Source organism: Eurosta solidaginis, chromosome 3, assembly GCF_040869045.1.
Source record: "Eurosta solidaginis isolate ZX-2024a chromosome 3, ASM4086904v1, whole genome shotgun sequence".
Lineage (NCBI taxonomy): Eukaryota > Metazoa > Arthropoda > Insecta > Diptera > Tephritidae > Eurosta > Eurosta solidaginis.
This window is the reverse complement of record NC_090321.1, coordinates 263,886,668-263,913,345: the sequence shown is the minus strand read 5'-3', so window position 1 is coordinate 263,913,345 and position 26,678 is coordinate 263,886,668. Positions and strand designations below refer to the sequence as shown.

The following is a 26,678-nucleotide window of genomic DNA, read 5'->3' as shown; positions in this document are numbered from 1 at the left end:
GATAGGAGAGATATCGGACGATATGACTCACCTACGTTAGCTGGTTTCCCAGGCTTTAGTAGCGGACCACCTTGGCCATTTTCCATTTCTCGGGTATGACAAAGGTGGAAAGAGACAGGTTGAAGACATGCGCTAAGTATTTGAAACCCTCTTTCCCTAGGTTTTAAGCATCGGCATGGCTATGCCGTCTGGGCCCACTGCTTTGGATGGTTTTTGGTGACGCGCTGAGTTTGTGTTTATGTGCGTGTCTATTGGCTCTCCGTCTATCTTTGTCGACCGTAGGATGCATTATATATTGTCGGCAGAAAGCGCTCGCGCATTTTTTCGCATCCGACAGCACCTTATCGCCAAAGGCGATGGAAACTTTGTCTTTGTGCTTAGTCGGATTCGATAGGGACTTTACGGTGGACCAAAGTTTACCTACACCGGTAGAGAGGTTACAACCTCTTAGGTGCTCTTCCCATTTCGCCCGCTTGTGTTCGTCCACAAGTAATCTGATGCGTTGGTTTATATCCCTTATTTGGGGGTCGCCTGGATCAAGCTGTCTTATAAGGTCGCGTTCCCTCGCTAAGCTCGCGGCCTCCGCCGGGAAGTGGGGCCGGATTTCGGGAATTCTCCCGGCGGGAATGAAATGTGCCGAGGCGGATTCAATGACCTTGGGGAAGGCACGCCCCCTTTGGCGGGCATCAGTCGGGATAGGGAGGGCAGCAAAGCTGCTGTCTGTTGCAGATTTATATTCTTCCCACTTTCCTTTTTTGAAGTTTATGAAAGTGCGTTTTTCGGTGACGATGAAGTCGGCGGTACGCTCGAACGAAATAAGTATGGGCAGGTGGTCGGATGCCAATGTTACCATCGGCTGCCAGTTGACGCAGTTTACGAGTTCTGCGCTCACGATTGAGATATCTGGCGAGCTATGACAGCTTCCTACCATACGTGTGGGGGCGTCCCCGTTTATTGTGCAGAACGTCCTTTCGTCTATTTGATCCGCCAACATCTCACCCCTACTGTCCGCCCGCAAGTTTGAATGCCATAGGTCGTGATGGGCATTGAAATCGCCTAAGATAATGCGATTGTTGCCAGTGAGTAAGGCCTCGATATTAGGGCGGTATCCACTGGGGCAACAGGTGACAGGAGGGATGTAGATGTTGATGATTTCTAGATTTGCATCGCCTGACCGGACAGATAGGCCTTGACGTTCTAAGACATTGTCACTGCGGTCGATGCCAGGATCAAATATATGATATTGCACAGAGTGGTGTATAATAAACGCGAGGCCGCCTCCATTTCCGCTCTCGCGGTCTTTCCTGTGGACATTATAACCAGAGCAGGTCTGCAATGCAGATCTTGCTGTGAGTTTAGTCTCTTGAATCGCAGCAATGCGGATGTTGTGCCGCTTCATGAAATCGACTATCTCCGTAATCTTCCCAGTTAGTCCATTACAGTTGAACTGCAGAATTCTGAAGTGCATGAGGGGTGACGCCGCCACTCTAGGGGTAAGTGAGGGGTGACTACGCCTAGGTTGTGGAAGGCCAGGACGCAATTGGTGTTGTGGCCTTGGGACTGGGCGCCCTTGGGCAAGCATTGGGGTACCCGGATGATTTGGGTTTGCGACCTGGCAACATGGCGCGATGAAACCCGTCGGGGGGTTGCCGTCGCGGAGACCAGAACATCTAGGAAAGTGGCACCACCCAAGGCTGGAGCTGCATTGAGCGGATGTCGCAAACCTATATATTCTGTGCTGGCAGACGGTGCAAACGGAGGCAGGGACTAAGAGTCTGTTTCCCTGACCTGCCCGATTGCTGCCAGAAAAGAGGGGGGGAGAAGAAGACGGGGGCAGGGGCTGATGCTCAGCATTGCTACCAGCTCTACTACGAAGGTAGTAGTTATGAGTGGTATCAGCTGTTTGAGTTGTTGGCGCCGTGGGGCGCGAGCAGCAGCGGGTACTTGTTGTGGCTTGCTGAGCAGCGAAGCTGCTGGAAGGTAGTGGGGATACGCTTAGGCGTAGACTACGGGACGCCCTTGGGCGTGAGCAGCAAGGAGCCACAAAAGATTTATAAAAGTTACGTGGACGTCGGGTTTTGGGATCAAGCCCAGAACAACCTGTCCGATGCAACCATCCCTTGCACGAGACACACTGAACAGAGTATGACCGTCCTAAAAAGATTCTTTTCTGGCAAATGCAGCAAAACCATTTCTCATGACCGGGGTCAGGAGACGGACCCGGATTGGGTTCGATACCTTCCCGGAGTAAGAGAATATGTAGCAGTCCTGCTGCAAGGAGCTGCTGGGAGGATGACAATTTGTGGGAGGGACGAAACAAATTAAATGGGGTCACACTGAAATGACAGTCCTTGGTCGGGAAAAATCCCGAGTCGCTCCGGTACATAGAACAGACTGCCTTGGGAAGCGGCCATCGTAAAGTCCCTATCGAATCCGACTAAGCACAAAGACAAAGTTTCCATGTTGTTGTTGCTACAACAACAACAAATTTTCCATCGCCTTTGGCGATAAGGTGCTATCGGATGCGAAAAAATGCGCGAGCGCTTTCTGCCGACAATATATAATGCATCCTATGGTCGATAAAGATAGACGGAGAGCCAATAGACACGCACATAAACACAAATTCAGCGCGTCACCAATCACCATCACCGCTAGAGAGGTTGAGGACGCCATTGGTCGCGCTAAACCATCCAAAGCAGTGGGCCCAGACGGCATAGCCATGCCGATGCTTAAAAACCTAGGGAAAGAGGGTTTAAAATATTTAGCGCATGTCTTCAACCTGTCTCTTTCCACCTTTGTCATACCCGAGAAATGGAAAATGGCCAAGGTGGTCCCGCTACTAAAGCCTGTGAAACCAGCTAACGTAGGTGAGTCATATCGTCCGATATCTCTCCTATCGCCAGTGGCAAAGACGCTTGAAGCCATTTTGCTCCCTTATTTCCAAGCACATTTGCAGCTAGCCCCTCATCAGCATGGCTTCAGAAAACTCCATAGCACTACCTCCGCGTTAAATGTCATTAGCGCCCAGATAAATTGCGGTTTGAATCAATACCCCCACCATAGAACAGTACTCGTAGCGCTAGACCTATCAAAAGTCTTCGATACGGTCAACCATGGCTCGTTACTGCAAGACCTGGAAGGGTCGACCCTTCCCCCATGTCTTAAAAGGTGGACCGCAAATTATCTGGGTGGTCGGCAGGCATCGGTGCAATTCAGAAACGAAACATCAAAACCAAGGAGAATTAAACAAGGGGTGCCACAGGGTGGTGTCCTATCCCCACTTTTGTTTAATTTCTACATATCTAAGCTACCTTCACCACCGGAAGGAGTCACAATCGTTTCCTACGGCGATGACTGCACAATAATGGCCACAGGCCCAGGCCCAGAGATCGATGAGCTATGCAATAAAATAAACGGCTATCTCCCTGATCTCTCCAGTTTTTTCGCCTCGCGAAACCTGGCATTGTCACCGACTAAATCTTCCGCGACCTTATTTACAACATGGACGCCCCAAATGTCGAACATATTGAACATCCACGTCGATGGCACTACGCTACCGACTGTCCTACACCCCAAAATCTTGGGTGTGACGTTTGATCAGGATCTACATTTTGGTGCGCACGCAACCGCAATTGTTCCGAGAATTCAGAGCCGTAATAAAATCCTCAAATCCCTTGCTGGCAGTACCTGGGTAAAAGATAAAGAAACGCTCATGACCACATACAAAGCAATTAGCCAGCCGATTACGTGCTACGCGTCACCCATATGGTCGCCAAGCCTAAAAACTACACACTGGAAGAAACTACAGGCCTGCCGAAATACTGCTCTCAGAATCGCCACGGGCTGTCTTCTTATGTCCCCAGAACACCATCTGCATAATGAGGCGAGAATACTCCCCATCAGGGAGAGAAATGAGATGCTGATCAAACAGTTTCTGTTGAATACCCAGAAACCTAGGCATCCCAACAGACATCTGATTGACGAACCAGCACCGCCTAGGGGCCTAAGAAGTCATCTCCGTAAGCATTTTGAGGAAATACGGCACCTGAGAACCCAGCCGTATGAAGCGAAAAAACACAAGCAGGTCCTTGGTGAACTCCATAGACAGGCGTCAGACCTTTATGTCGGGAATTGCCCGGTGAATCCAGTATTTGAAGAAAAATATCCAGAACTCGAGGAAGAGGAACGCATACTCCCCAGGGAAACGCGTGTCACTCTTGCTCAACTTCGTTCTGGATACTGTAACAGGTTAAACTCTTACCTATCCAGAATCAACCCCGACATACAAAATGTATGCCCCGCTTGCAATGTGTCCCCACATGACACCAACCATCTCTTTAATTGTAATGTGGAACCAACGCCTCTAACACCCCTTTCCTTATGGTCCACCCCTGTTGAAACGGCAAGTTTCCTTGGACTCCCGTTAGAGGATATTGATGACAATCTGTGATCGGTCGCGGCTATTAGGTGGGGCGAGCATTGCTACAACAACAACAACAACAACGAGAGGGGTTGTGGTGGTGGATGGGGGGATTCCCCCCGGGCCCGGGGTTTCTCAGGGTGCACGCGACTTAGAGGTACTAAGACATTTTTTTTAATTGTTGTTGTAGCAATGTTTCACCCAACCTAATAGCTGCGACCGATCACAAATTGTCATAAATATCCTCTAACGGGAGTCCAAGGAAACTTGCTGTTTCGAGAGGGGTGGACCATAATGAAAGGGGTTTAGAGGCATTGGTTCCACATTACAATTAAAGAGATGGTTGGTGTAATGTGGGGACACATTGCAAGCGGGGCATACATTTTGTATGTCGGGGTTGATTCTGGATATGTAAGAGTTTAACCTGTTACAGTATCCAGAACGAAGTTGAGCCAGAGTGACTCGCGTTTCCCTGGGGAGTATGCGTTCCTCTCCCGCCAATTTTGGGTACTGTTCCCCGAGTACTGGATTCACCGGGCATTTCCCGCCATAAAGATCCGACGCATGTTTGTGGAGTTCACCAAGGACCTGCTTGTGTTTTTTTGCTTAATACGGCTGAGTTCTCAGGTGCCGTATTTCCTCAAAATGCTTACGGAGATGACTCCTTAAGTCCCTAGGCGGTGCTGGCTCATCAATCAGATGTCTGTTGGGATGCTCAGGTTTCTGGGTATTCTACAGGAACTGTTTGGTTAGCATCTCAATTCTCTCCCATTATGTAGATGGTGTTCTGGGGACATAAGAAGACAGCCCGTGGCGGTTCTGAGCGCAGTATTTTGGCAGGCCTGTAGCTTCTTCCAGTGGGTAGTTTTTAGGCTTGGCGACCATATAGGGGACTCGTAGCACGCAAACGGCTGGCCAATTGCTTTGTATGTGGTAATGAGCATTTCTTTGTCTTTTCCCCAAGTACTGCCAGAAAGGGATTTGAGGATTTTATTACGGCTCTGGATTTTCGGAACTATTGCAGCTGCGTGCTCACCAAAATGTAGATCCTGATCAAACGTCACACCCAAGATTTTAGGGTGTAGGACAGTCGGTAGCGTAGTGCCATCGACGTGGATGTTCAAAATGGTCGACATTTGGGACGTCCAGCTTGTTAATAGGGTCGCGGATGATTTAGTCGGTGATAATGCCACGTTTCGCGAGGGGAAAAAACTGGAGAGATCAGGGAGGTAGCCGTTTATTTTGTTGCAAAGCTCATCGATCTTTGGGCCCGGACCTGTGGCCGTTATTGTGCAGTCATCGGCGTAAGAAACGATAGTAACTCCTTCTGGTGGCGCAGGTAGTTTTGATATGTAAAAATTAAACAAAAGTGGGGATAGGACACCACCCTGAGGCACCCCTTGTTTAATTCTTCTTGGCTTTGATATTTTGTTTCTGAATTGCGCCGATGCCTGCCGACCACCCACATAATTTGCGGTCCACCTTTTAAGACATGGGGAAGGGTAGACCCTTCCAAGTCCTGCAGTAGCGTGCCATGGTTGACCGTATCAAAAGCTTTTGATAGGTCTAGCGCTACGAGTACTGTTCTATGGTGGGGCTTCTGATTTAAACCACAATTTATCTGTGTGCTTATGGCATTCAGCGCGGTGGTGGTGCTATGGCGGTTACCAAAGCCATGCTGATGTCAGGCTAGTTGCAAATTTGCTTTGAAGTGGGGGAGCAAAATGGCTTCAAGCGTCTTGGCTACTGGCGATAGGAGAGATATCGGGCGACATGACTCCTATGTTAGCTGGTTTCCCAGGCTTTAGTAGCGGTACCACCTTGGCCATTTTCCATTTTTCGGGTATGACAAAGGTGGAAAGAGACAGGTTGAAGACATGTGCTAAATATTTGAAACCCTCTTTTCCTAGGCTTTTAAGTATCGGCATGGCTATGCCGTCTGGGGCCACTGCTTTGGATGGTTTAGCATGACCGATGGCATCCTCAACCTGTTTGGCGGTGATGGTAATTGGTGATGCGCTGAACTTATGTTTATGTGCGTGTCTGTTGGCCCTCCGTCTATTTTTGTCGACCGTAGAATGCATTATGTATTGTCGGCAGAAAGCGCTCGCGCATTTTTTCGCATCCGACAGCACTTTGTCGCCAAAGGCGATGGAAACTTTGTCATTGTGCCTAGACGGATTCGATAGGGACTTTACAGTGGACCAAAGTTGACCTACACCGGCAGAGAGGTTACAACCGCTTAGTTTTTTTTTTTTTTTTTTTTTTTTTTTTTTTTTTTTTTTACGAGGAGAAAGCATCGAAAGCCTCATAGTCAGTGTGGGACTTTAACCGCACTAAACCTCCTACCGTCTGAGTACCATTTACCCCCCGGTACTACCGTCAAGTATTCCGTCGGGAGGTAGGTTGAGCACTAAGCTCTACGTCTTGTCGGGGTCACGTTGCTGTACTTAGATAGTGCCGCGGTATGGTTAACGCTGGGACTGACGCGCCCTGCTTACTACCTGAATGTGCTTGACGCATACCACTTCTACGAATATTTCCAAGCCTACCTTGAACACTGTGCATATAGTGCTTGTGGCATGCTTGTGCGTTCGACTACTTGTATTGTAGGGTTTTGTTTTTTATATATGTATATATGTGTAAATAACTTATATATGTATAAATAGAATTTTTTTTTTTCCACAATACGTAACGGGGCTTTCCTCGTACTTCCACCGGTTGGAGAGGCCTTCTCTCCAATCCGAGTATAAACTCTGATTACATGTGAGACGTTTACCCTCATACTCGTTGTTTCTACAGTTGGAGAGGCCTTGTCTCCAATCCGTAGGTTTGTCGTTGCGTGTATGTTGACTGCTTTTGGTCGCACGGTTGAAGAGGCCGTGTCTCCAATCCGTGCTTTATTCCTTCACCTGGGGCAGTATTCGAACTGTTGAAGAGGCCTTGTCTCCAATCCGTCGCCTGGTTTACTATTACATTACCTACATATATTACGGTATTTTCTTATTTTATCATTCTCACGCCGCTAATTGTACGGAGGCCTTGCATCCAATACGTGCTCAGCTCGATCCCCTCCACCTTAGCAATTTGTTATCCACCCACACAACTCGACTGTTCAATGTTCGCTGCTGCGCCGTAGCCTTTCAAGACTTCGTAGACACTTCATTATTTCCGCTATTACATCGCATGCCGCGGACCATTTTACCTTGCTTTGTATCATGCATCCAACAATTGTTTCAGGAGTGTAATCCTCTCCAAATATTCTACACAGTTTGCATCTCGAGCTATAGAACCTAGGACACTCGAAAAATACATGGTAAACATCTTCTACTGTTTCGCCGCCGCAGTGATCGCATATGTTGTTAGGCTCGTGATTGAATCGGTGCAAATATTCCTTAAAGCATCCGTGACCACTCAGAAACTGTGTGAGGTAGAAATCTACCTCGCCGTGCTTTTTAGATATCCACATATTAATATCTGGGATACATCGGCGTGTCCAGCGACCATTTGTTGAAGCATTCCACCTGAGCTGCCAGTTCTGCACGCTTCGCTCTCGTGCTCCGTTACGTGAGCTTTGATCCCGATAAATCGTCGCTGCTTTTTTTTTTGCTAATATGTCTATAGGACACATTCCTGCGATGATTAGTGCTGCGTCGTCAGAGACAGTTTTAAAGGCGCTACAGACGCGTAGTGCACACAGGCGGTAAGTCGACTTTATCCCGCGGAAGTATGATTTATACTCCGTGGCCTTATGCCAAACAGGAGCCCCGTAAAGTATTTGGCTTTTTACAACGCCAGCCAGAAGTTGACGCCGTCGTTGCTTTGGTCCTCTTGCATTTATCATTATCCTAGATAATGCTGCTACGGTTTTTGCTACCTTTCCATTGGCATACTCTAAGTGGGATTTGAATGACAACCTCCTGTCTATCACAACCCCCAAGTATTTTATTGCAGGCAGCGTGTCGATGTCATGGCGGCCGATTCTTATAGTGACCTGCTCCACCCTTTTCCTACTTGATATGAGTACAGCCTCTGTTTTTTGTTCCACCAGCTGCAGTCCATTTTTCGTAAGCCACGATTGAATCATCGCTATGCTTGTATTAGATTTGGCGCATATTTCGCCTAGGTGCTTGGCGGTGATTACCAATGCGATATCGTCCGCGAAGCCGATAATTTTCACCCCATTGGGTACCTTAAGTCGAAATACTCCGTCGTACATAATATTCCAAAGCAGTGGACCGAGCACGGAGCCTTGAGGAACACCGCCTGTGACGTGAAGCTTTTCTACTCCAGCAGCCGTTTCATATTCCAGCACTCTACCTTCAAAATAGCTGCGTATGATCCTGCGCAGGTAAAGGGATATACCTATCTGCTCCAGCGTGTCAAGAATTTTTGCCCAATTGGCAGTGTTCAAGGCATTTTTTACATCTAAAGTAACGATAAGGCAATATTCCTTAGAGCCTTCGAGCCATCGGGTGCCACTTATGGCTTCTTGGGCCACTTCCTTCGCCATGTTCGCAGCTTGGATGGTAGATCTTCCTTTCCTAAACCCAAACTGGTTATCGGAAATACCACCCACATCTTCAATTTCTTTTTCGAGTCGATTATAGAGGACTCGCTCAAGAACCTTACCGGCGGAGTCGAGCAGGCAAATGGGCCTGTAGCTAGATGGTTCCGCCGTATTTTTACCAAACTTTGGCAGCAGGACCAGCTTTTGTCGTTTCCATATTGTAGGAAATGTCCCCTCAGCCAAGCATGCATTAAATAGTTCCGCAAATGTTGGCGTGTTATAAGTGAGAGCTAGTTTGAGTGCTCTGTTTGGTACCCCGTCTGGGCCAGGAGACTTGCAGTCTTGCAGTCTATTCACCGCTTGAAGGACCTCGACGACGGTAACCTCGTCAAATGAGTATAGTACGGCGCCTGATGTGGAACCGCTTAGGTGCTCCTCCCATTTCGCCCGCTTGTGTTCATCCACAAGCAATCTGATGCGTTGGTTTATATCCCTTATTTGGGGGTCGCCGAGATCGAGCTGTCTTATAAGGTCACGTTCTCTCGCTAAACTAGCGGCCTCCGCCGGGAAGTGGGGCCGAATTTCGGGAATTCTACCGGCGGGAATGAAACGAGCCGAGGCGGATTCAATGACCATGCGGAAAGCAGCTCTCCTTGGGGGCATCAGTTGGGATAGGGAGGGCAGCAAAGCGGCTGTCTGTAAAGGATTTGTATTCGTTCCACTTCCCTTTTTTAAAGTTAATGAAAGTGCGTTTTTCTGCTACGATGAAGTAGGCAGGACGCTCGAGCGAAATAAGTATATGCAAGTGGTCGGATGCCAATGTTACCATCGGCTGCCAGTTGACGCAGTTTACGAGTTCTTAAATATCCGGCGAACTATGACAGCTTCCTACCATACGTGTGGGGGCGTCTCCGTTTATAGTGCAGAACGTCGTTTCTTCTATTTTATCCGCTAACATCTCACCCCTACTGTCCACCCGCAAGTTTGAATGCCATAGATCGTGTTGGGCATTGAAATCGCCTAAGATCATGCGATTGTTTCCAGTGAGTACGCCGCTGATATCAGGGCGGTATCCACTGGGGCAACAGATGACAGGAAGGATGTAGATCTTGATGATTTCTAGATTTGCATCGCCTGACCAGACAGATAATCCTTGACGTTCTAAGACACTGTCGCTGCGGTCGATGTCGGGATCAAATATATGATATTGCACAGTGTGGTGTATGATAAACGCGAGGCCGCCTCCATTTCCGCTCTCGCGATCTTTTCTGTGGATGTTATACCCAGAACAGGTCTGCAATGCAGGTCTTTCTGTGAGTTTAGTCTCTTGAATCGCAGCAATGCGGATGTTGTGCCGCTTCATGAAGTCGACTATCTCCGTGATCTTCCATTACAGTTTAACTGCAGAATTCTTAAGAGCATAGGGGGAGACGTCGTCACTCTGGGAGTAAGTGACGGGTGACTACGCCTGGGTTGTGGAAGGCCAGAACGCGATTGCTGTTGAGGCCCTGGGCGCAGACTACGGGACGTCCTAGGACGTGAACAGCAAGGAGCCACAAAAGATTTATAAAAGTTACGTGGACGTCTGCTTTTGGGGTCTAGCCCAGAACAACCTGTCCGATGCAACCATCCCTTACACGAGACACACTGACAAGAGTATGACCGTCCTAAAAAGATTATTTTCCGGCAGATGCAGCAAAACCATTTCTCAGGACCGGGGTCAGGAGACGGACCCGGATTGGGTTCGATACCTTCCCGGAGCAAGAGAATATGGAGCAGTCCCGCTGCAAGGAGCTGCTGGGAGGATGACAATTTGTGGGAGGGACGCAACAAATTAAAAGGGGTTACACTGAAATGGCAGTCCTTGGTCGGGAAAAATCCCGAGCCGCTCCGGTACATAGAACCGACGGCCTTGGGAGAGTCTTTATTTGTAACATGTGCAAATTTTAAGCCGAATTTCAAAAGCATAGAATATTGATAATGATTTTTTGCCTGGGCCTGAGGAGACAATAAAAACATCAAACAAAAATGTATTTCTCAGGGGGCCCATGAATTAGAGGTACTAAGACATTTTTTTTTAATTCAGGAGAGTCTTAAGTTGTTCCATCCGCAAATTGTAAGCCGAATTTCAAAAGCAACGAATATTGATAATGATTTTTTGCCTGGGCCTTCGAACAGTGAGGAGACAATAAAAACGTCAAAGAAAAATGTATGTTTACATGAATCCGAAATCGTAGTTTTCGTGGTGACGCTGATGAAGGTTCATCTTCAAAAGGCCTTCCAACAATAGCACAAACTCTGTATCATAGTTCAGATTATTTAAACGACTTCGATATCGGTAGCGTGAATAATGAGTTTTTGCGATCTGAAGGAGTTAATGAAATAATTCGTCTAGGTCATCAAAAGTGTCCTGTTATTTTTCCACGTGATTGTTATGACGAGGCATTTCCTACCTCGTTGTTAAACAGAATCTTGCCAAATGGAGAGAAAGTGGTGCGTGACTGGTTGGGGTGGAGTGCCAGTAGTAATACTTTTTATTGCCTACCATGTCGTCGGCTAAGCACCAATACTTTAAATCGACCTAAAATGTGTTGTCCTAGCGGATATTCGAAATTGCAGGTGTGGAAGAAACTATACGATAAGCTACCAACACACGAAAATACTCAAAATCACATTAAATGTTATATTCAATGGCGATCTTTACAAAATCTAATTCAAAAGGAGGCTACAATTGATACACTTATCAATGACCAGCTAATCACTAACAAATTTTACAATTCAAGAACGGTTTTTGGCTTTCGTGAATTGTAACCAAAAAACTGGTCAGAAAATCGATGATCTAATTTGCCATACTTGATATGAAAGGAGCTTACACCGGAGCACTACGTCACATTCTCGACAAAAACTCGAATGCTTATTACTCGCCTTGTACAACCCACAGTCTCAATTTATGTGGTGTTTATGCTGCAGAATGTTGTACGGCTGCAATTACTTTCTTCGGAGTTGTGTATATCCCTTATTTGGGGGTCGCCGGGATCGAGCTGTCTTATAAGGTCACGTTCTCTCGCTAAATTTGCGGCCTCCGCCGGAAAGTGAGGCCGAATTTCGGGAATTTTACCGGCGGGAATGAAGCGAGCCGAGGCGGATTCAATGACCTTGCGGAAAGCACGCTCCCCTTGTTGGGAGGCAGCAAAGCGGTTGTCTGTAAAGGATTTGTATTCGTCCCACTTTCCTTTTTTAAAGTTTATGAAAGTGCGTTTTTCTGTGACAATGAAGTCGGCGGTACGCTCGAGCGAAATAAGTATAGGCAGGTGGTCGGATGTCAATGTTACCATCGGCTGCCAGTTAACGCAGTTTACGAGTCCTGCGCTCACGATAGATATATCCGGCGAACTCCGACAGCTTCCTACCATACGTGTGGGGCATCTCCGTTTATTGTGCAGCACGTCGTTTCTTCTATTTGATCCGCCAACATCTCACCCCTACTTTCTGACTGCAAGTTTGAATGCCATAGATCGTGATGGGCATTGAAGTCGCCTAAAATAATGCGATTATTGCCAGTGACTAAGGCGCTGATGTTAGGGCGGTATCCACTGGGGCAACAGGGGACAGGAGGGATGTAGACGTTGATGATTTCTAGGTTTGCATCACCTGACCGGAGAGATACGCCTTGACGTTCTAAGACACTGTCCCTGCGGCCGATGTCGGGATCAAATAAATGATATTGCACTGAGTGGTGTAAGATAAACGCGAGGCCGCCTCCATTTCCGCTCTCACGATCTTTTCTGTGGACATAATACCGAGAACAGGTCTGCAGAGCAGATCTTGCTGTGAGTTTAGTCTCTTGAATCGCGGCGATGCGGATGTTGTGCCGCTTCATGAAATCGACTATCTCCGTGATCTTCCCAGTTAATCCATTACAGTTTAACTGCAGAATTCTGAAGTGTAACGGGGGAGACGTCGTAACTCTAGGAGTAAGAGATGGGTGACTACGCCTGGGTTGTGAAAAGCTAGGACGCAACTGCTGTTGTGACCCTGGGACTGGACGCCCTTGGGTAAGCATTGGGGTACCCGGTGTAATTGGGTTAGCGCTAAGGCGTAGACTTCGGGACGCCCTTGGGCGTGAACAGCAAGGAGCCAAAAGAGATTTATAAAAGTTACGTGGACGTCGGGTTTTGGGATCAAGTCCAGAACAACCTGTCCGATGCATCCATCCCTTACACGAGACACACTGAACAGAGTATGACCGTCCTAATAAGATTCTTTTCCGGCAGATGCAGCAAAACCATTTCTCAGGGCCGGGGTCAGGAGACGGAACCGGATTGGGTTCGACACCTTCCCGGAGCAAGAGAATATGGAGCAGTCCCGCTGCAAGGAGCTGCCGGGAGGATGACAATTTATGGGACTGACGCAACAAATTAAATGGGGTTACACTGAAATTACAGTCCTTGGTCGGGAAAAATCCCGAGTCGCTCCGGTACATGGAACCGACTGCCTTGGGAAGCGACAGATACTATATGAGCTATATGTATATTTATAAACTCCACAGCTGGGTATATAATGTTCCGTACTCATAGTTCCTTACGTATGGCTTTGATTTTGTATTCATAATGTTTATTTACACTATGCATTCCAGCGTTTCCCTGCTTATAAATACCATTGGTCCGGCATCAGCTTACCCACAATGCTTGAAGTTACACCGTGCTCCTTAGATCAATTGGATCCAACAACAAACGAAGTGCTTACAAGTTATATGTACAAAGACATAGAAGGCATAATAGGTATTAATAGTTCTTTTGTTATTTCGAAAAAAGAAAAAAAAACTTAAAATCTATTGCACGCTATTTGCTTTATACAAATTAGTTGAATTACAAAGAATGCAAATTGAGCCTTTTGGCACGAAACTGACATATGAGGAATTGATAGCTTCAAGAGTTGAACTAGACCTTAGCAAAAGAAGAAACAACAATATTCGGCACTATTATGTGTTTTGGTATGACAGTCGCGCTCATTTGATTACTTTCGGAGTGGTTGGAATTTTATTTGTTTCTTTCTGACTTTTAAATGGAAGTATCCAAGGCGAATCCATACTGAATTCGCGGGAAGCATCTATTTCAGTATTTACAGTCAGATTGAAAGAAATATGTGAAGTTCCACCCCAAAATGACACATTTACATCATAAGTAGTTTCGAGAAACTTGACAAAGTTTATTTTACCATATACACCAAACGAATGTTGTTTTTATACTCAGCGTACTTTGAACACAGAGTATATTAACTTTGATTGGATAACGGTTGGTTGTACAGGTATAAAGAAATGGAGGTGGATATAGACTTCCATATATCAAAATCATCAGTGTCGAAATAAATTTTGATTGAGCCATGTCCGTCCGTCTGTCTGTTAACACGATAACTTGAGTAAATAGTGAGATATCTTCACCAAATTTGGTACACGAGCTTATCTGGACCCAGAATAGATTGGTATTGAAAATGAGCGAAATCGGATGATAACCACGCCCACTTTTTATATACATATATAACATTTTGGAAAACACATAAAACCTGATTATTTAGTAAATAATACACCTAGAATGTTGAAATTTGACGTGTGGACTGATATTGAGACTCTTGATAAAAATTTGAAAAAAATTTTTAAAATGGGCATGGCACCGCCCGCTTGTGATAAAATCAATTTTACAAATATTATTAATCATAAATCAAAAATCGTTAAACCTATCGTAACAAAATTCGGCAGTGAGGCTGCCTTTACTATAAGGAATGCTTTGAAGAAAAATTAACGAAATCGGTTAAGGACCACGCCCACTTTTATATAACAGAATTTTAAAAGGGTCGTGGACCAATAAAATAAGCTATATCTTTGCAAAAAAGACCTTTATATCAATGGTATTTCATTTCCGAAGTGTATTTATAACAGTAAATAGGAAAAAATTCAAATTTTAATAAATTGGCGGAGCACCGCCCCTTTTATGACTAAGCAATTTTCTGTTTCGGGAGCCATAACTCGAAGAAAAATTAACGGATCGTAATAAAATTGGGTACACAAATTTTCCCTACAGCAGAAAATATTCCTTGTAAAAATGGACGGGATCGGTTAAAGACCACGGCAACTTAGATATAAAACAAGTTTAAAAGAGTCGCACACTAGAATAATAAGATATAACTTAGCAAAAAATAGTTTTGAATCAATGATATTTCACTTATCAAGTTTTATTGTAAGAGGAAATTGGGAGACATTTTTCTTTTAAACGGACGGTGCCACGTGTTATGTGGAAAAGTAATTTATCTGAAATGAAATGTGCAATTGAAGCTCACGCTGAGTATATAATGTTCGGTTACACCCGAACTTAGACACATTTACTTGTTTCGTACTCAATTTAATTTTGCACTACTGGTCTGCCTTCTCTACGTTATAAGTAGGCATTTCCGACTATGAAGGTGGCATTGTTATGGCTCATGGTGGCTTTAGTCGTTTACATCTGTTCCGAGCATTAAATCATCATGAAATCGTACAAAATATTGCACAGAGATCAGTACAGTTCCTTGGTATTGAAACGAAGATACTCAAAAGTCAAATAACACTTGAGCAATTCGAACGTCAACGATTTGGTGAATATAGGTAAGTACAGTGAATGACTAGATTTGAACCCTAAATTTAACTAAATATTTAAATTTTACATGAATACGACACTCTTGTGAATTGCCCATTGCGAATTCTTACAAGTGGCGAATGTTTGAAAAACGTTCACAATAGTAAATAGGCTAATGGCTGTCCGATGACTTAAATCATTTGCTCAATAGTGTTTTTCAAATATTTTTGTAAACGACTTGTATATTGCATTATATACATATTGTAACGAATTTAGTGATATTCCGCTTATTTGGAACCTTCTGCTTACGTTCGTATCGCTAAACTGTTGAATAAAACACTCCAATATTCTGTATTACAAAATGGTCTTTATTATACTACTTTGAAAGTACTTCGCAATTAAACTTCACTTCTCAACTGATAGCGTGCTTAAATCAAACTGATTACTGACTACTCAGCTTGTGCTGCTTTTACACTCTCTGCTCCAAATGTCTAGACGTTTCTTCTGCTAGAATTTTCTACTTGGTTACCAGCTATGCGCATGTGTATCTGTAGTTTATAGCCTCTCGCATAGCCATATGCGCGTGTATATGTGAGTACTACTTCGACCGATGTACACACAGATGTAGTGTGAGTTATCTCTTCGTTGCCTTGTATGTATGCGGGTAAATGATGATTATGGTGTTTATTTAGCTTGCTTTAATGTGTTTATTGTTGTGCATTTACTTAGTAACAGCTTAGAGATGGTAATATTCGTCACACTGCCCTCCACCTAAGTCTGATCATCCCGATCAGACAAATCTCTCGATCTAACCGCGGCTAGCCTCTCCAAATGAACCACCCTTCTATTTTCTGGTTTACCAATGGTTTGTATGCGGTAGATGGTATCACTGATCCTCTTCGCAACTTTGTACGGGCCTCCCAACTGTACCAAAATTTGGTTGGAACACCTTTCGGCAAGTGTGGGTTATATAGCAGTACCAAATCTCCCTCCAGGAAACCTTCCGAATTATTGTTCTTGTCGTACCTGTGTTTCATCCTACTACTCATTATCCTGGACCGTTTCCTCACACTGTTGTTTGGCCAATGAACTACTTCCCAGAGCTTGATCTTGACGGATTGACTTTGCATCATCAGTATCGTCTTGACGGTTCACAACAGTAGTGCGCCCTGGCTTGAAACCACCCTTGCATTCATTCTGGGAAATTCTTCTCTTCGTTTTAGTGCGTCCATTTAGGTTTATCAATGCCAGTATTTCTCTCGCAGTTATCTTTGATTTTAATTTGTTTGGTCCATTCATTCCCTCAACCCTTGCCCGATTTATTTTCTTTGACTTTTGTGGTCTCTGTTGAATCTCCTCCACCAGCACTCGCTTACTGCTGAACTCTTTCTCCAAACTGAAGTTGAGTGGTACATCCTGGTTCTTATAGCACATCATCCTTGTCATCATGGTCAACTAAGAAGTCCACTCCCAATATGACTTCATCAACGATCTCCGCCACATCGAATTTGTGTAGAACCGTGACCGTTCCAATTAAGACTTCACATATCTCCGTGGACTTGGTTATACTCGCCAGTGATGGTACGCAACCTTGCTCCAGGTAATGGCTTTACTGTCCTGTTGACCAAATCAGATCGCATTAAGGAATGAGATGCGCACGCATCTACAGTCAGTACACGTTCTTTGCCATCCACATTTCCTTTGACGGTGAGACTGGCCGATTTTCTTCCAATTTGCGAGATAGATATCACGGGACATTCAATAGCTGGGGCAAGTTCTCGATCTTTACATCTGACTTGCTCTTGCTTATCTTCTCCAGCTTTGCGTTTACGACCAGCCACGTTGGAACTACCAGGATCGGTGCGGCAATGACGTGCAATGTGACCTGGGTTACCGCAGTTGAAACACTTCATAACTCCGGCATCTTTCTGTTGTGATCCCTTCAGTGCTTCCCAAATTGTGTATACCCAGTCTGGCCTTTCTATCTCCACACGGCGTGCTTTGAAAGCTGACTTACACAGAAGCGATGCTGTTTCCTGAATCAGAGCATGTGATACCGTTTGTGTGAATATATGGCCTAGACGGTTTAATGTAGTAATATTAATCGTTCCCAAGATGGTCGGGCTAGGGCCTCAATGCAACTTGTTACCGGAACGTACCGTAAAACCTTCGCGGAGTATCTTTATCGTTGATACAACAACACATTAATGTCCGACCGATTGTTGAATATGACGAAGTAGACCACCACAAATGGCTTCGCGCTAACGCCGCACATAGGTAGATTTTAAACATTTAGGCGGCCATAATTGAATTTCTGAAAGTTGCCACAATTACAAAAAAAGCACTCTCACAGCTTAAGAATAGACAGGGGAACAATAATTTTACCCCTTCCCATCCATCGCATATCTGACGTTAGCTGTCAAATAATCGGAATTTAGCTATTTCTGATACACGTGTTATGTTTTTTTTTATAACCTATGTGAAATCGCATGTTTTAAAGTGAATATTTTAAGTTTTAAGACAATTGAATTGAGTAATTGTGATGGATTCTGATATTTCAGGTAAATACTAACATTCACCCCTATTCTGCATTTCGATTACGTTCCCGTTCTACGCTCCGCTTTAATCGAAGTTGGGTCTGCATTACGACGGAATCGTAACGAGAAGAGGAAGAGCAAATGATTTTTCGAAATCAGCTGTATGTACGGAATGTGTGAACATTGAAACAAAATAAATTAAAGAAAATTTGTAAAAAAAACACTGAGAAACGTTTATATTTTATTATCCATGCCATTTTGTACAAAAAAAGCAATAGAATATATTGCCGCAGTGTTATATTTTTTTGAGTGAAGTGCTTTTGTAATTGTAAGTGTGTTTTTGGCCAATTCCCTGCCGTGGCCACCAAGTTTTGTTACAACGGATTCCTGCACGAATATAGTTGACATTTTCTGTATTTTATGGATGCTAATTTCATTGCACTGGCCTAAAATACTTTATGAAGATTTATTTATTCTTTCCACAAGGATTGTTTACGTTTTCGCTTCACCTTCCTCTACTCCGGCAGCTCGCATTGGCATATAACTGGAGCCAACGAAAAGACACAAATTATAGCTGTCTATTATACTGGAATTAATATCCGCGGCATTATTTGTGGAGTTGGAAAGCAACTCATACGAAAATGGCCAGGCGAGAATGGAAAGGCAAATATTGCGAGATTCGCGTAATCCATTTGAGATGAGTGACGAATTGTAAGAAATGGAACTTAAAAGTGGTAAAGTTTAATAACTTATTTTCTTATTTAGGTTCAAAAAAAAAAATTTCGACTTAATAAGGATGCGCTTAAGTATGTGTTAGATACTTTTGCGGAGCAAATACGTCCAAGGACTTCGACATCGACATGTTGTTTTTGACCTGGAAACATAAAAAACAATCATCATCAAGCCTTTTACGTTTCTTAACAAGTTTTACTTACATTTTTGTTAAAATTCTGTTATCAATTAATAAAAAATAAAAAGAAAATATTTTTCCGTCAACAAATTTGCAACTTAGAAAAACGGAACTACGATCGAAATGCGAAATGCAGAATACACAAAATCGAACGATTCGAAGTTGGATCGAAAGAGATTGGAACACAGAATACCAAAAATGCCAAATCGAAAAAATTCCAATCCAAGTCATAATGCAGAATAGGGCTGATTATTAATGGTGCTTGTGATTTTTAAAAGTTATAAATTGATAAAGCACCTATATTTTTAGGATGTTAAAAAAATTATTATTTTTTTTAAATTTTTGGTGTTCAAAACCAGTTTTATTATGCTTCCAAGTCCGTCCAAGTGAAAATTAGTTTTGAACATGGTACTTGGCACAATTAGCTTGCCAACTATATTAAATTTAGCTGCAGATACTTGCAGATAGGGGGCTAGATAGAGGGTTTGATACACCCGGTTGCTGTACAACATGAAAAATAGCCTCACTGCGCAGGTATTTTTTAGTGTTACACAGTGTAATATCTATTCTAATATAACCGATTAGTTATACAAATTATTATAATTTTTCATAAAACCTATTAAAAATTTACCATATGTAAAGACAGAACTAAGTTATTACACTTCTTGCTGTACAACAAGAAAAATAGCCTCACTGCGGAGAAATTTTTTAGTGTTACACAGTGTAATATCTATTTTTTTAACATAACCGATTAATTACACAAATTATTATAATTTTTCATTTATTAAACAGTTTTAAGAAGATATAGGCAATAAAATATTTTTGGCCGCCTAAAACTTGAAAATCTACCTACATATGTGCGTCGGTGGTATACTAATTAGATCACAATATGCACAAATTTGGCCGCCTTGTAGACTCATTGGTCTAAAATAAGTTATTCGCCCAATGGAAGTCATAACTTGAAATAGTAGCAAACGTACCGGTTCATGTACTCCACGACGACGAAAGCTTATAAGCCGGAGCCGCTGCACTTCTACTGTTATGTCGTGATACTTACTGTGAACCCCCTTGACCCCTGGCCTGTTGAAGTATGGACACACATTGCAAAAGCCATACAAGTCGCAAATTTACATTTTTGGTATGAATTTCCCGCATAAACAACAAATAATTTAGTTGTTGAAATGAACTCAGACAGTTTTAATATTTTTTTCTTAAATTGTTGCAATGCTGGAAAGTTGAGTGCAATATTAGTTTAGATGCCTGAAATTTAGGCGAAATTTCAAAATTAAATTTTAAAAAAATTAACTTTAGTTTTTTGTTACCACTGAATCTGAACTTTTACCCCTTTGAAAGGATTGCGCTACACAAACCCTTGAATAATTTTAGTCGCCTACTACGACATGCATACTTGTCACGGCTATATCTTAAGCTTCCTAATCCGCTGGGTCCGTATATGATATATCTTATATCTTTGATAGTGGCATTACCATTTGAAGGGTGGGGTTGAACAAGTTTTGGCTGGTATATTAAGGAGCTCCCGAATATTCATATGCGAGCATAAGAATAGCAGTATATTTTATCAACTATTTATTTATAAGCGCTTTTTTGGTCGTTCAATTTAAAGCAAAAACATTAGTTTTTCTTTTTTTCTCCGGCGCGTTTCGACAAGTTATTCTGTCTTCTTCAGGAAGACTAAGTATTTATTTTGACGAGAAAACATAATTAGAAAATATTTTTAAGCTATTGCATAGATTTTATCGCGGGCTTGGCGACTAAATCAAAAAAAACCGTAACGGATATTTGTCAAAAAAGATCCGAAAAGGCTCGAAAAGGTTCGGTGTTAGCAACAGGCCAAATACATAAAATTGGATCTCTATCATAAACACCGGTGGGCACCACTACATTTACACGATTACCAAATTGAGAATGTGTTAGTAAACACGAAAGCAAAATCAATTATTTATTTAGTTTGATTTCAATGCTTGAACGGTGAACACGTGTCACACGCACTCTTTGGTACTCTGTTTTAAGCGCGCGTGCGACACTTCCTCACCGTACGACCATCGAAATCAAACTAAAAGAGCTGTCGTTGATTTTCACGAAGTAGCCATTGTGCTATCGCTTATCGTATACATATATGGTCGCTTACAAGCATGGCGCAACGATACAAGGTGGCAGCATGGGACAGCTGATTTTAAGCTTTTTTTATTTGATTTGATACATCAAATTACGGCGCAGTACGATTTTGACATTTGTCCATCGAATTTACAAAAACAAAGTACATGAAATTTTTATTTATGTTTGTAGGTATGTCACCATGCTGCCACCTTGTATCGTTCCGCTATGCTTACAAGCCAACCTAATAAAACCGCACTGCGTTTTTTAGCGCACGCAAACAACCGGCGTTTTTTGCCCTAACCCAAATAAGCATGCGTTGCGACAATGTAAAGAATGTGTGCAAACAAAAAAAAACAAACGTCAAATCTAAATGTCACGCAGAACAAAAATTGGAAATCGAGTTAGGTTTTCACGCAGCAAATTCAATTTGAGTTGCTCTCATATAAGTTGTATGTGCATGAGACATTTTTGGCAGAAAATGACTTGCGTGCGTTTATATTAGGTTGGCTTCTTAGCAGGTGCTAAGCTCACGCCCACCCCGGATCATAAAGTTAAAGTTAAAGTGAATGTTAAAGTTAAAGCGAAAGTTAAAGTTAAAGTTAAAAATAAAGTTAAAGTTAAAGTTAAAGCTAAAGTTAAAGTTAAGGTTAAAGTTAAAGTTAAAGTTAAAGTTAAAGTTAAAGTTAAGGTTAAAGTTAAAGTTGAGTTAAAGTTAAAGTGAATGTTAAAGTTAAAGTGAATGTTAAAGTTAAAAAAGTTAAAATTAAGGTTAAAGTTAAAGTTAAAGTTAAAGTCAAAGTTAAAGTTAAAGTAAAAGTTAAAGTTAAAGTGAATGTTAAAGTTAAAGTTAAGGTAAAAGTTAAAGTTAAAGTGAATGTTAAAGTTAAAGCGAAAGTTAAAGTTAAAGTTAAAGTGAATGTTAAAGTTAAAGCGAAAGTTAGAGTTAAAGTTAAAGTTAAAGTAAAAGTTAAAGTTAAAGTGAATGTTAAAGTTACAGCGAAAGTTAAAGTTAAAGTTAAAAATAAAGTTAAAGTTAAAGTTAAAGTGAATGCTAAAGTTAAAGCGAAAGTTAAAGTTAAAGTTAAAAATAAAGTTAAAGTTAAAATGAAAGTTAAAGTCAAAGTTAAAGTTAAAGTTAAGGTTAAAGTTAAAGTTAAAGTTAAAGTTAAAGTTAAAGTCAAAGTTAAAGTTAAGCTTAAAGTTAAAGTAAAATTTAAAGTTAAAGTTACAGTTAAAGTTAAAACTAAAGTTAAAGTTAATTTAAAGTTAAAGTTAAAGTGAATGTTAAAGTTAAAGTTAAAAATAAAGTTAAAGTTAAAGTGAATGTTAAATTTAAAGTGAAAGTTAAGTTAAAGTTAAAAATAAAGTTAAAGTTAAAGGTAAAGTGAAAGTTAAATATTAACTTCTCATTTATTCAATAAAAGGAAAAAATTTGTTTTCTTATCTGTCACCACGCTTAAAAAGGTTAACTTGAATTAATACCAAAGAAAACAAAATGTTGCATAAATATTATAATTGCATAAGTTGATAATATGCAATAGCTTTACAGCGGCAGTCCCCGAGTGCCATACGTCCTTTTTATACTCAGTTGAGCAGAGCTCACAGAGTATGGTAGGTAGGTTGAACTGGCCGGTCCATGAGGACCTCACATAGACTGATTGAGTCCGTAGTGTTACCAGAAGTATGTTTTAACGACCAAACTGAAAAACCCTATCAAAAACCAGGACCTATGTTATAAAATAACTGCGTCCTCTTGGCAAATACTAGAAGCTTCCTAGGACTTAAGCCACTTGCTGCTTCTAGATCTGACAGCTGTATCACTCCTAATAGCTGGAGTCTTAGCCTGGCAAGTGCAGGGCACGAGCACAGAACGTGCTCGATCGTTTCCTCCTCCAACCCGCACTTCCTACACCTGCTATCACTGACCAAGCCTAATTTAAAGGCATGTGACGCCAGAAGGCAGTGTCCAGTCAGAATACCCATCATGAGTCTACAGTCCTCTCTTTTTAATGATAGAAGCAACTGTGTTAGTCTAAGGTTGTAAGACCTACACATAATCTTCGACACTTTACAGCCCCGCGCTTGAACCCACGCCTTTTCTGCTTGGTCGATCATGTGCACCTCTCGCCTTCGCTTAATCTCGCCCAATCTAATTGGGACGTCTACGGAGCAAGCTTCAAGGGATGCGCCCTTTTTAGCTAATTCGTCCGCCTTTTCATTCCCATCTATTCCCATATGCCCTGGGACCCAATATAGATGTATGCTTCTCCCTGTCTCGATTCTCTCCAGAGACTGCTTACACTCTAACACGCATTTAGATGCTGTGCTATGCGAGATTATTGCCTTAATTGCGGCTTGAATGTCAATATAAAAGTTAACACGGTTGCAGCTTAAGCTATTCTCTTCCAGGGTTTCTACTGCTTTGGTTACGGCTAATATTTCCGCTTGGAAAACGCTACAGTAATCCGGCAGCCTGTAGGATCTGCTTAACTCCGGATCAGCGCAGTATACCGCAGACCCTACTCCTTCCACTCACAGAGTATATTAACTTTGATTGGATAACGGTTGGTTGTACAGGTATAAAGGAATCGAGATAGATATAGACTTCCATATATCAAAATCATCAGTATCGAAAGAAAATTTGATTGAGCTATGTCCGTCCGTCCGTCCGTCTGTCCGTTAACACGATAACTTGAGTAAATTTTGAGGTATCTTGATGAAATTTCGTATGTAGATTCCTGGGCACTCATCTCAGATCGATATTTAAAATGAACGATATCGGACTATAACCACGCCCACTTTTTCGATATCGAAAATTTCGAAAAACCCAAAAAATGCGATAATTCATTGCCAAAGGCGGTTAAAGCGATGAAACTTGGTAGATGGATTGACGTTATGACGCAGAATAGAAAATTAGTAAGATTTTGGACAATGGGCGTGGCACCGCCCACTTTTACAAGAAGGTAATTTAAAAGTTTTGCAAGCTGTAATTTGGCAGTCGTTGAAGACATCATGATGAAATTTGGCAGGAACGTTACTACTATTACTATATATGTGCTAAATAAAAATTAGCAAACTTTTAAAAAATTTTTTTTTTAAATTCAAATTTTAACAAAAAATTTAATATCTTTACTGTATATTAGTAAATTAAGTCAAAATTCAACTCCAGTAATGATATGATGCAACAAAATACAAAAATAAAAGAAAATTTCAAAATGGGCATGGCTCCGACCATTTTCATTTAGTTTGTCTAGAATACTTTTAATGCTATAAGTCGAACAAAAATTTACCAATCCTTCTCAAATTTGGTAGGGGCATAGATTCTATGACGGTAACTGTTCTCTGTGAAAATGGGTGAAATCGGTGGAAGCCACGCCCAGTTTTTATACACAGTCCACCGTCTGTCCTTCCGCTCGGCCGTTAACACAATAACTTGAGCAAAAACCGATATATCTTTACTAAACTTAGCCCACGTACTTACCTGAACTCACTTGACCTTGGTATAAAAAATTACCGAAATCCGACCATAACCACGCCCACTATATCGATATCGAAAATTACGAAAAATGAAAAAAATGCCATAATTCTATACCAAATACGAAAAAAGGGATGAAACATGGTAACTGGATTGGTTTATTGACGCAAAATATAACTTTGGAAAAAACTTTGTAAAATGGGTGTGACACCTACCATATTAAGTAGAAGAAAATGAAAAAGTTCTACAAGGCGAAATCAACAGCCCTTGGAATCTTGGCAGGAATACTGTTAGTGGTATTGCATATATAAATAAATTAGCAGTACCCGACAGATGATTTTCTGGATCACCTGGTCCACATTTTGGTCGATATCGCGAGAACGCCTTCACATATACATCTAAGGGCCACTCGCTTTTAAAACCCTCATTAATACCTTTAATTTGATATCCATATCGTACAAACACATTCTAGAGTCACCCCTGCCCACCCTAATGGCGATATCTCGGAAAGGCGTCCACCTATAGACCTAATGCCCACTCCCTCTTAAAATGCTCAGTAACACCTTTGGTTTGATAGCCATATCGTACAAACATTCTAGAGCCACCCCTGGCCCACCCTAATGGCGATATCTCGAAAAGGCGTCCACCTATAGACCTAATGCCCACTCCCTCTTAAAATGCTCAGTAACACCTTTCGTTTGATACCCATATCGTACAAACACATTCTAGAGTCACCCCTGGCCCACCATAATGGCGATATCTCGAAAAGGCGTCCACCTATAGAACTAATGCCCACTCCCTCTTAAAATGCTCAGTAACACCTTTCGTTTGATATTAAAAATTTACCATATGTAAAGACAGAACTAAGTTATTACACTTCTTGCTGTACAACAAGAAAAATAGCCTCACTGCGGAGAAATTTTTTAGTGTTACACAGTGTAATATCTATTTTTTTAACATAACCGATTAATTACACAAATTATTATAATTTTTCATTTATTAAACAGTTTTAAGAAGATATAGGCAATAAAATATTTTTGGCCGCCTAAAACTTGAAAATCTACCTACATATGTGCGTCGGTGGTATACTAATTAGATCACAATATGCACAAATTTGGCCGCCTTGTAGACTCATTGGTCTAAAATAAGTTATTCGCCCAATGGAAGTCATAACTTGAAATAGTAGCAAACGTACCGGTTCATGTACTCCACGACGACGAAAGCTTATAAGCCGGAGCCGCTGCACTTCTACTGTTATGTCGTGATACTTACTGTGAACCCCCTTGACCCCTGGCCTGTTGAAGTATGGACACACATTGCAAAAGCCATACAAGTCGCAAATTTACATTTTTGGTATGAATTTCCCGCATAAACAACAAATAATTTAGTTGTTGAAATGAACTCAGACAGTTTTAATATTTTTTTCTTAAATTGTTGCAATGCTGGAAAGTTGAGTGCAATATTAGTTTAGATGCCTGAAATTTAGGCGAAATTTCAAAATTAAATTTTAAAAAAATTAACTTTAGTTTTTTGTTACCACTGAATCTGAACTTTTACCCCTTTGAAAGGATTGCGCTACACAAACCCTTGAATAATTTTAGTCGCCTACTACGACATGCATACTTGTCACGGCTATATCTTAAGCTTCCTAATCCGCTGGGTCCGTATATGATATATCTTATATCTTTGATAGTGGCATTACCATTTGAAGGGTGGGGTTGAACAAGTTTTGGCTGGTATATTAAGGAGCTCCCGAATATTCATATGCGAGCATAAGAATAGCAGTATATTTTATAAACTATTTATTTATAAGCGCTTTTTTGGTCGTTCAATTTAAAGCAAAAACATTAGTTTTTCTTTTTTTCTCCGGCGCGTTTCGACAAGTTATTCTGTCTTCTTCAGGAAGACTAAGTATTTATTTTGACGAGAAAACATAATTAGAAAATATTTTTAAGCTATTGCATAGATTTTATCGCGGGCTTGGCGACTAAATCAAAAAAAACCGTAACGGATATTTGTCAAAAAAGATCCGAAAAGGCTCGAAAAGGTTCGGTGTTAGCAACAGGCCAAATACATAAAATTGGATCTCTATCATAAACA

General features: G+C 41.9%; 1 protein-coding gene across 2 annotated transcripts in view; it reads left to right on the top strand.

The window, feature by feature from the left end:
• The window catches only part of Rme-8 (receptor mediated endocytosis 8), a 73,706-nt gene that overhangs the window by 5,915 nt on the left and 41,113 nt on the right, over positions 1 to 26,678 (top strand). Inside the window, exons 4-5 of one of the 2 annotated variants that reach the window (XM_067776238.1) lie at positions 13,567 to 13,711; positions 15,369 to 15,567. In XM_067776238.1, the coding sequence (XP_067632339.1) occupies positions 13,567 to 13,711; positions 15,369 to 15,567 (344 nt within the window). Of the gene's footprint in view, positions 1 to 13,566; positions 13,712 to 15,365; positions 15,568 to 26,678 lie in introns of both variants that reach the window. The other variant, XM_067776237.1, reaches the window with a different exon arrangement.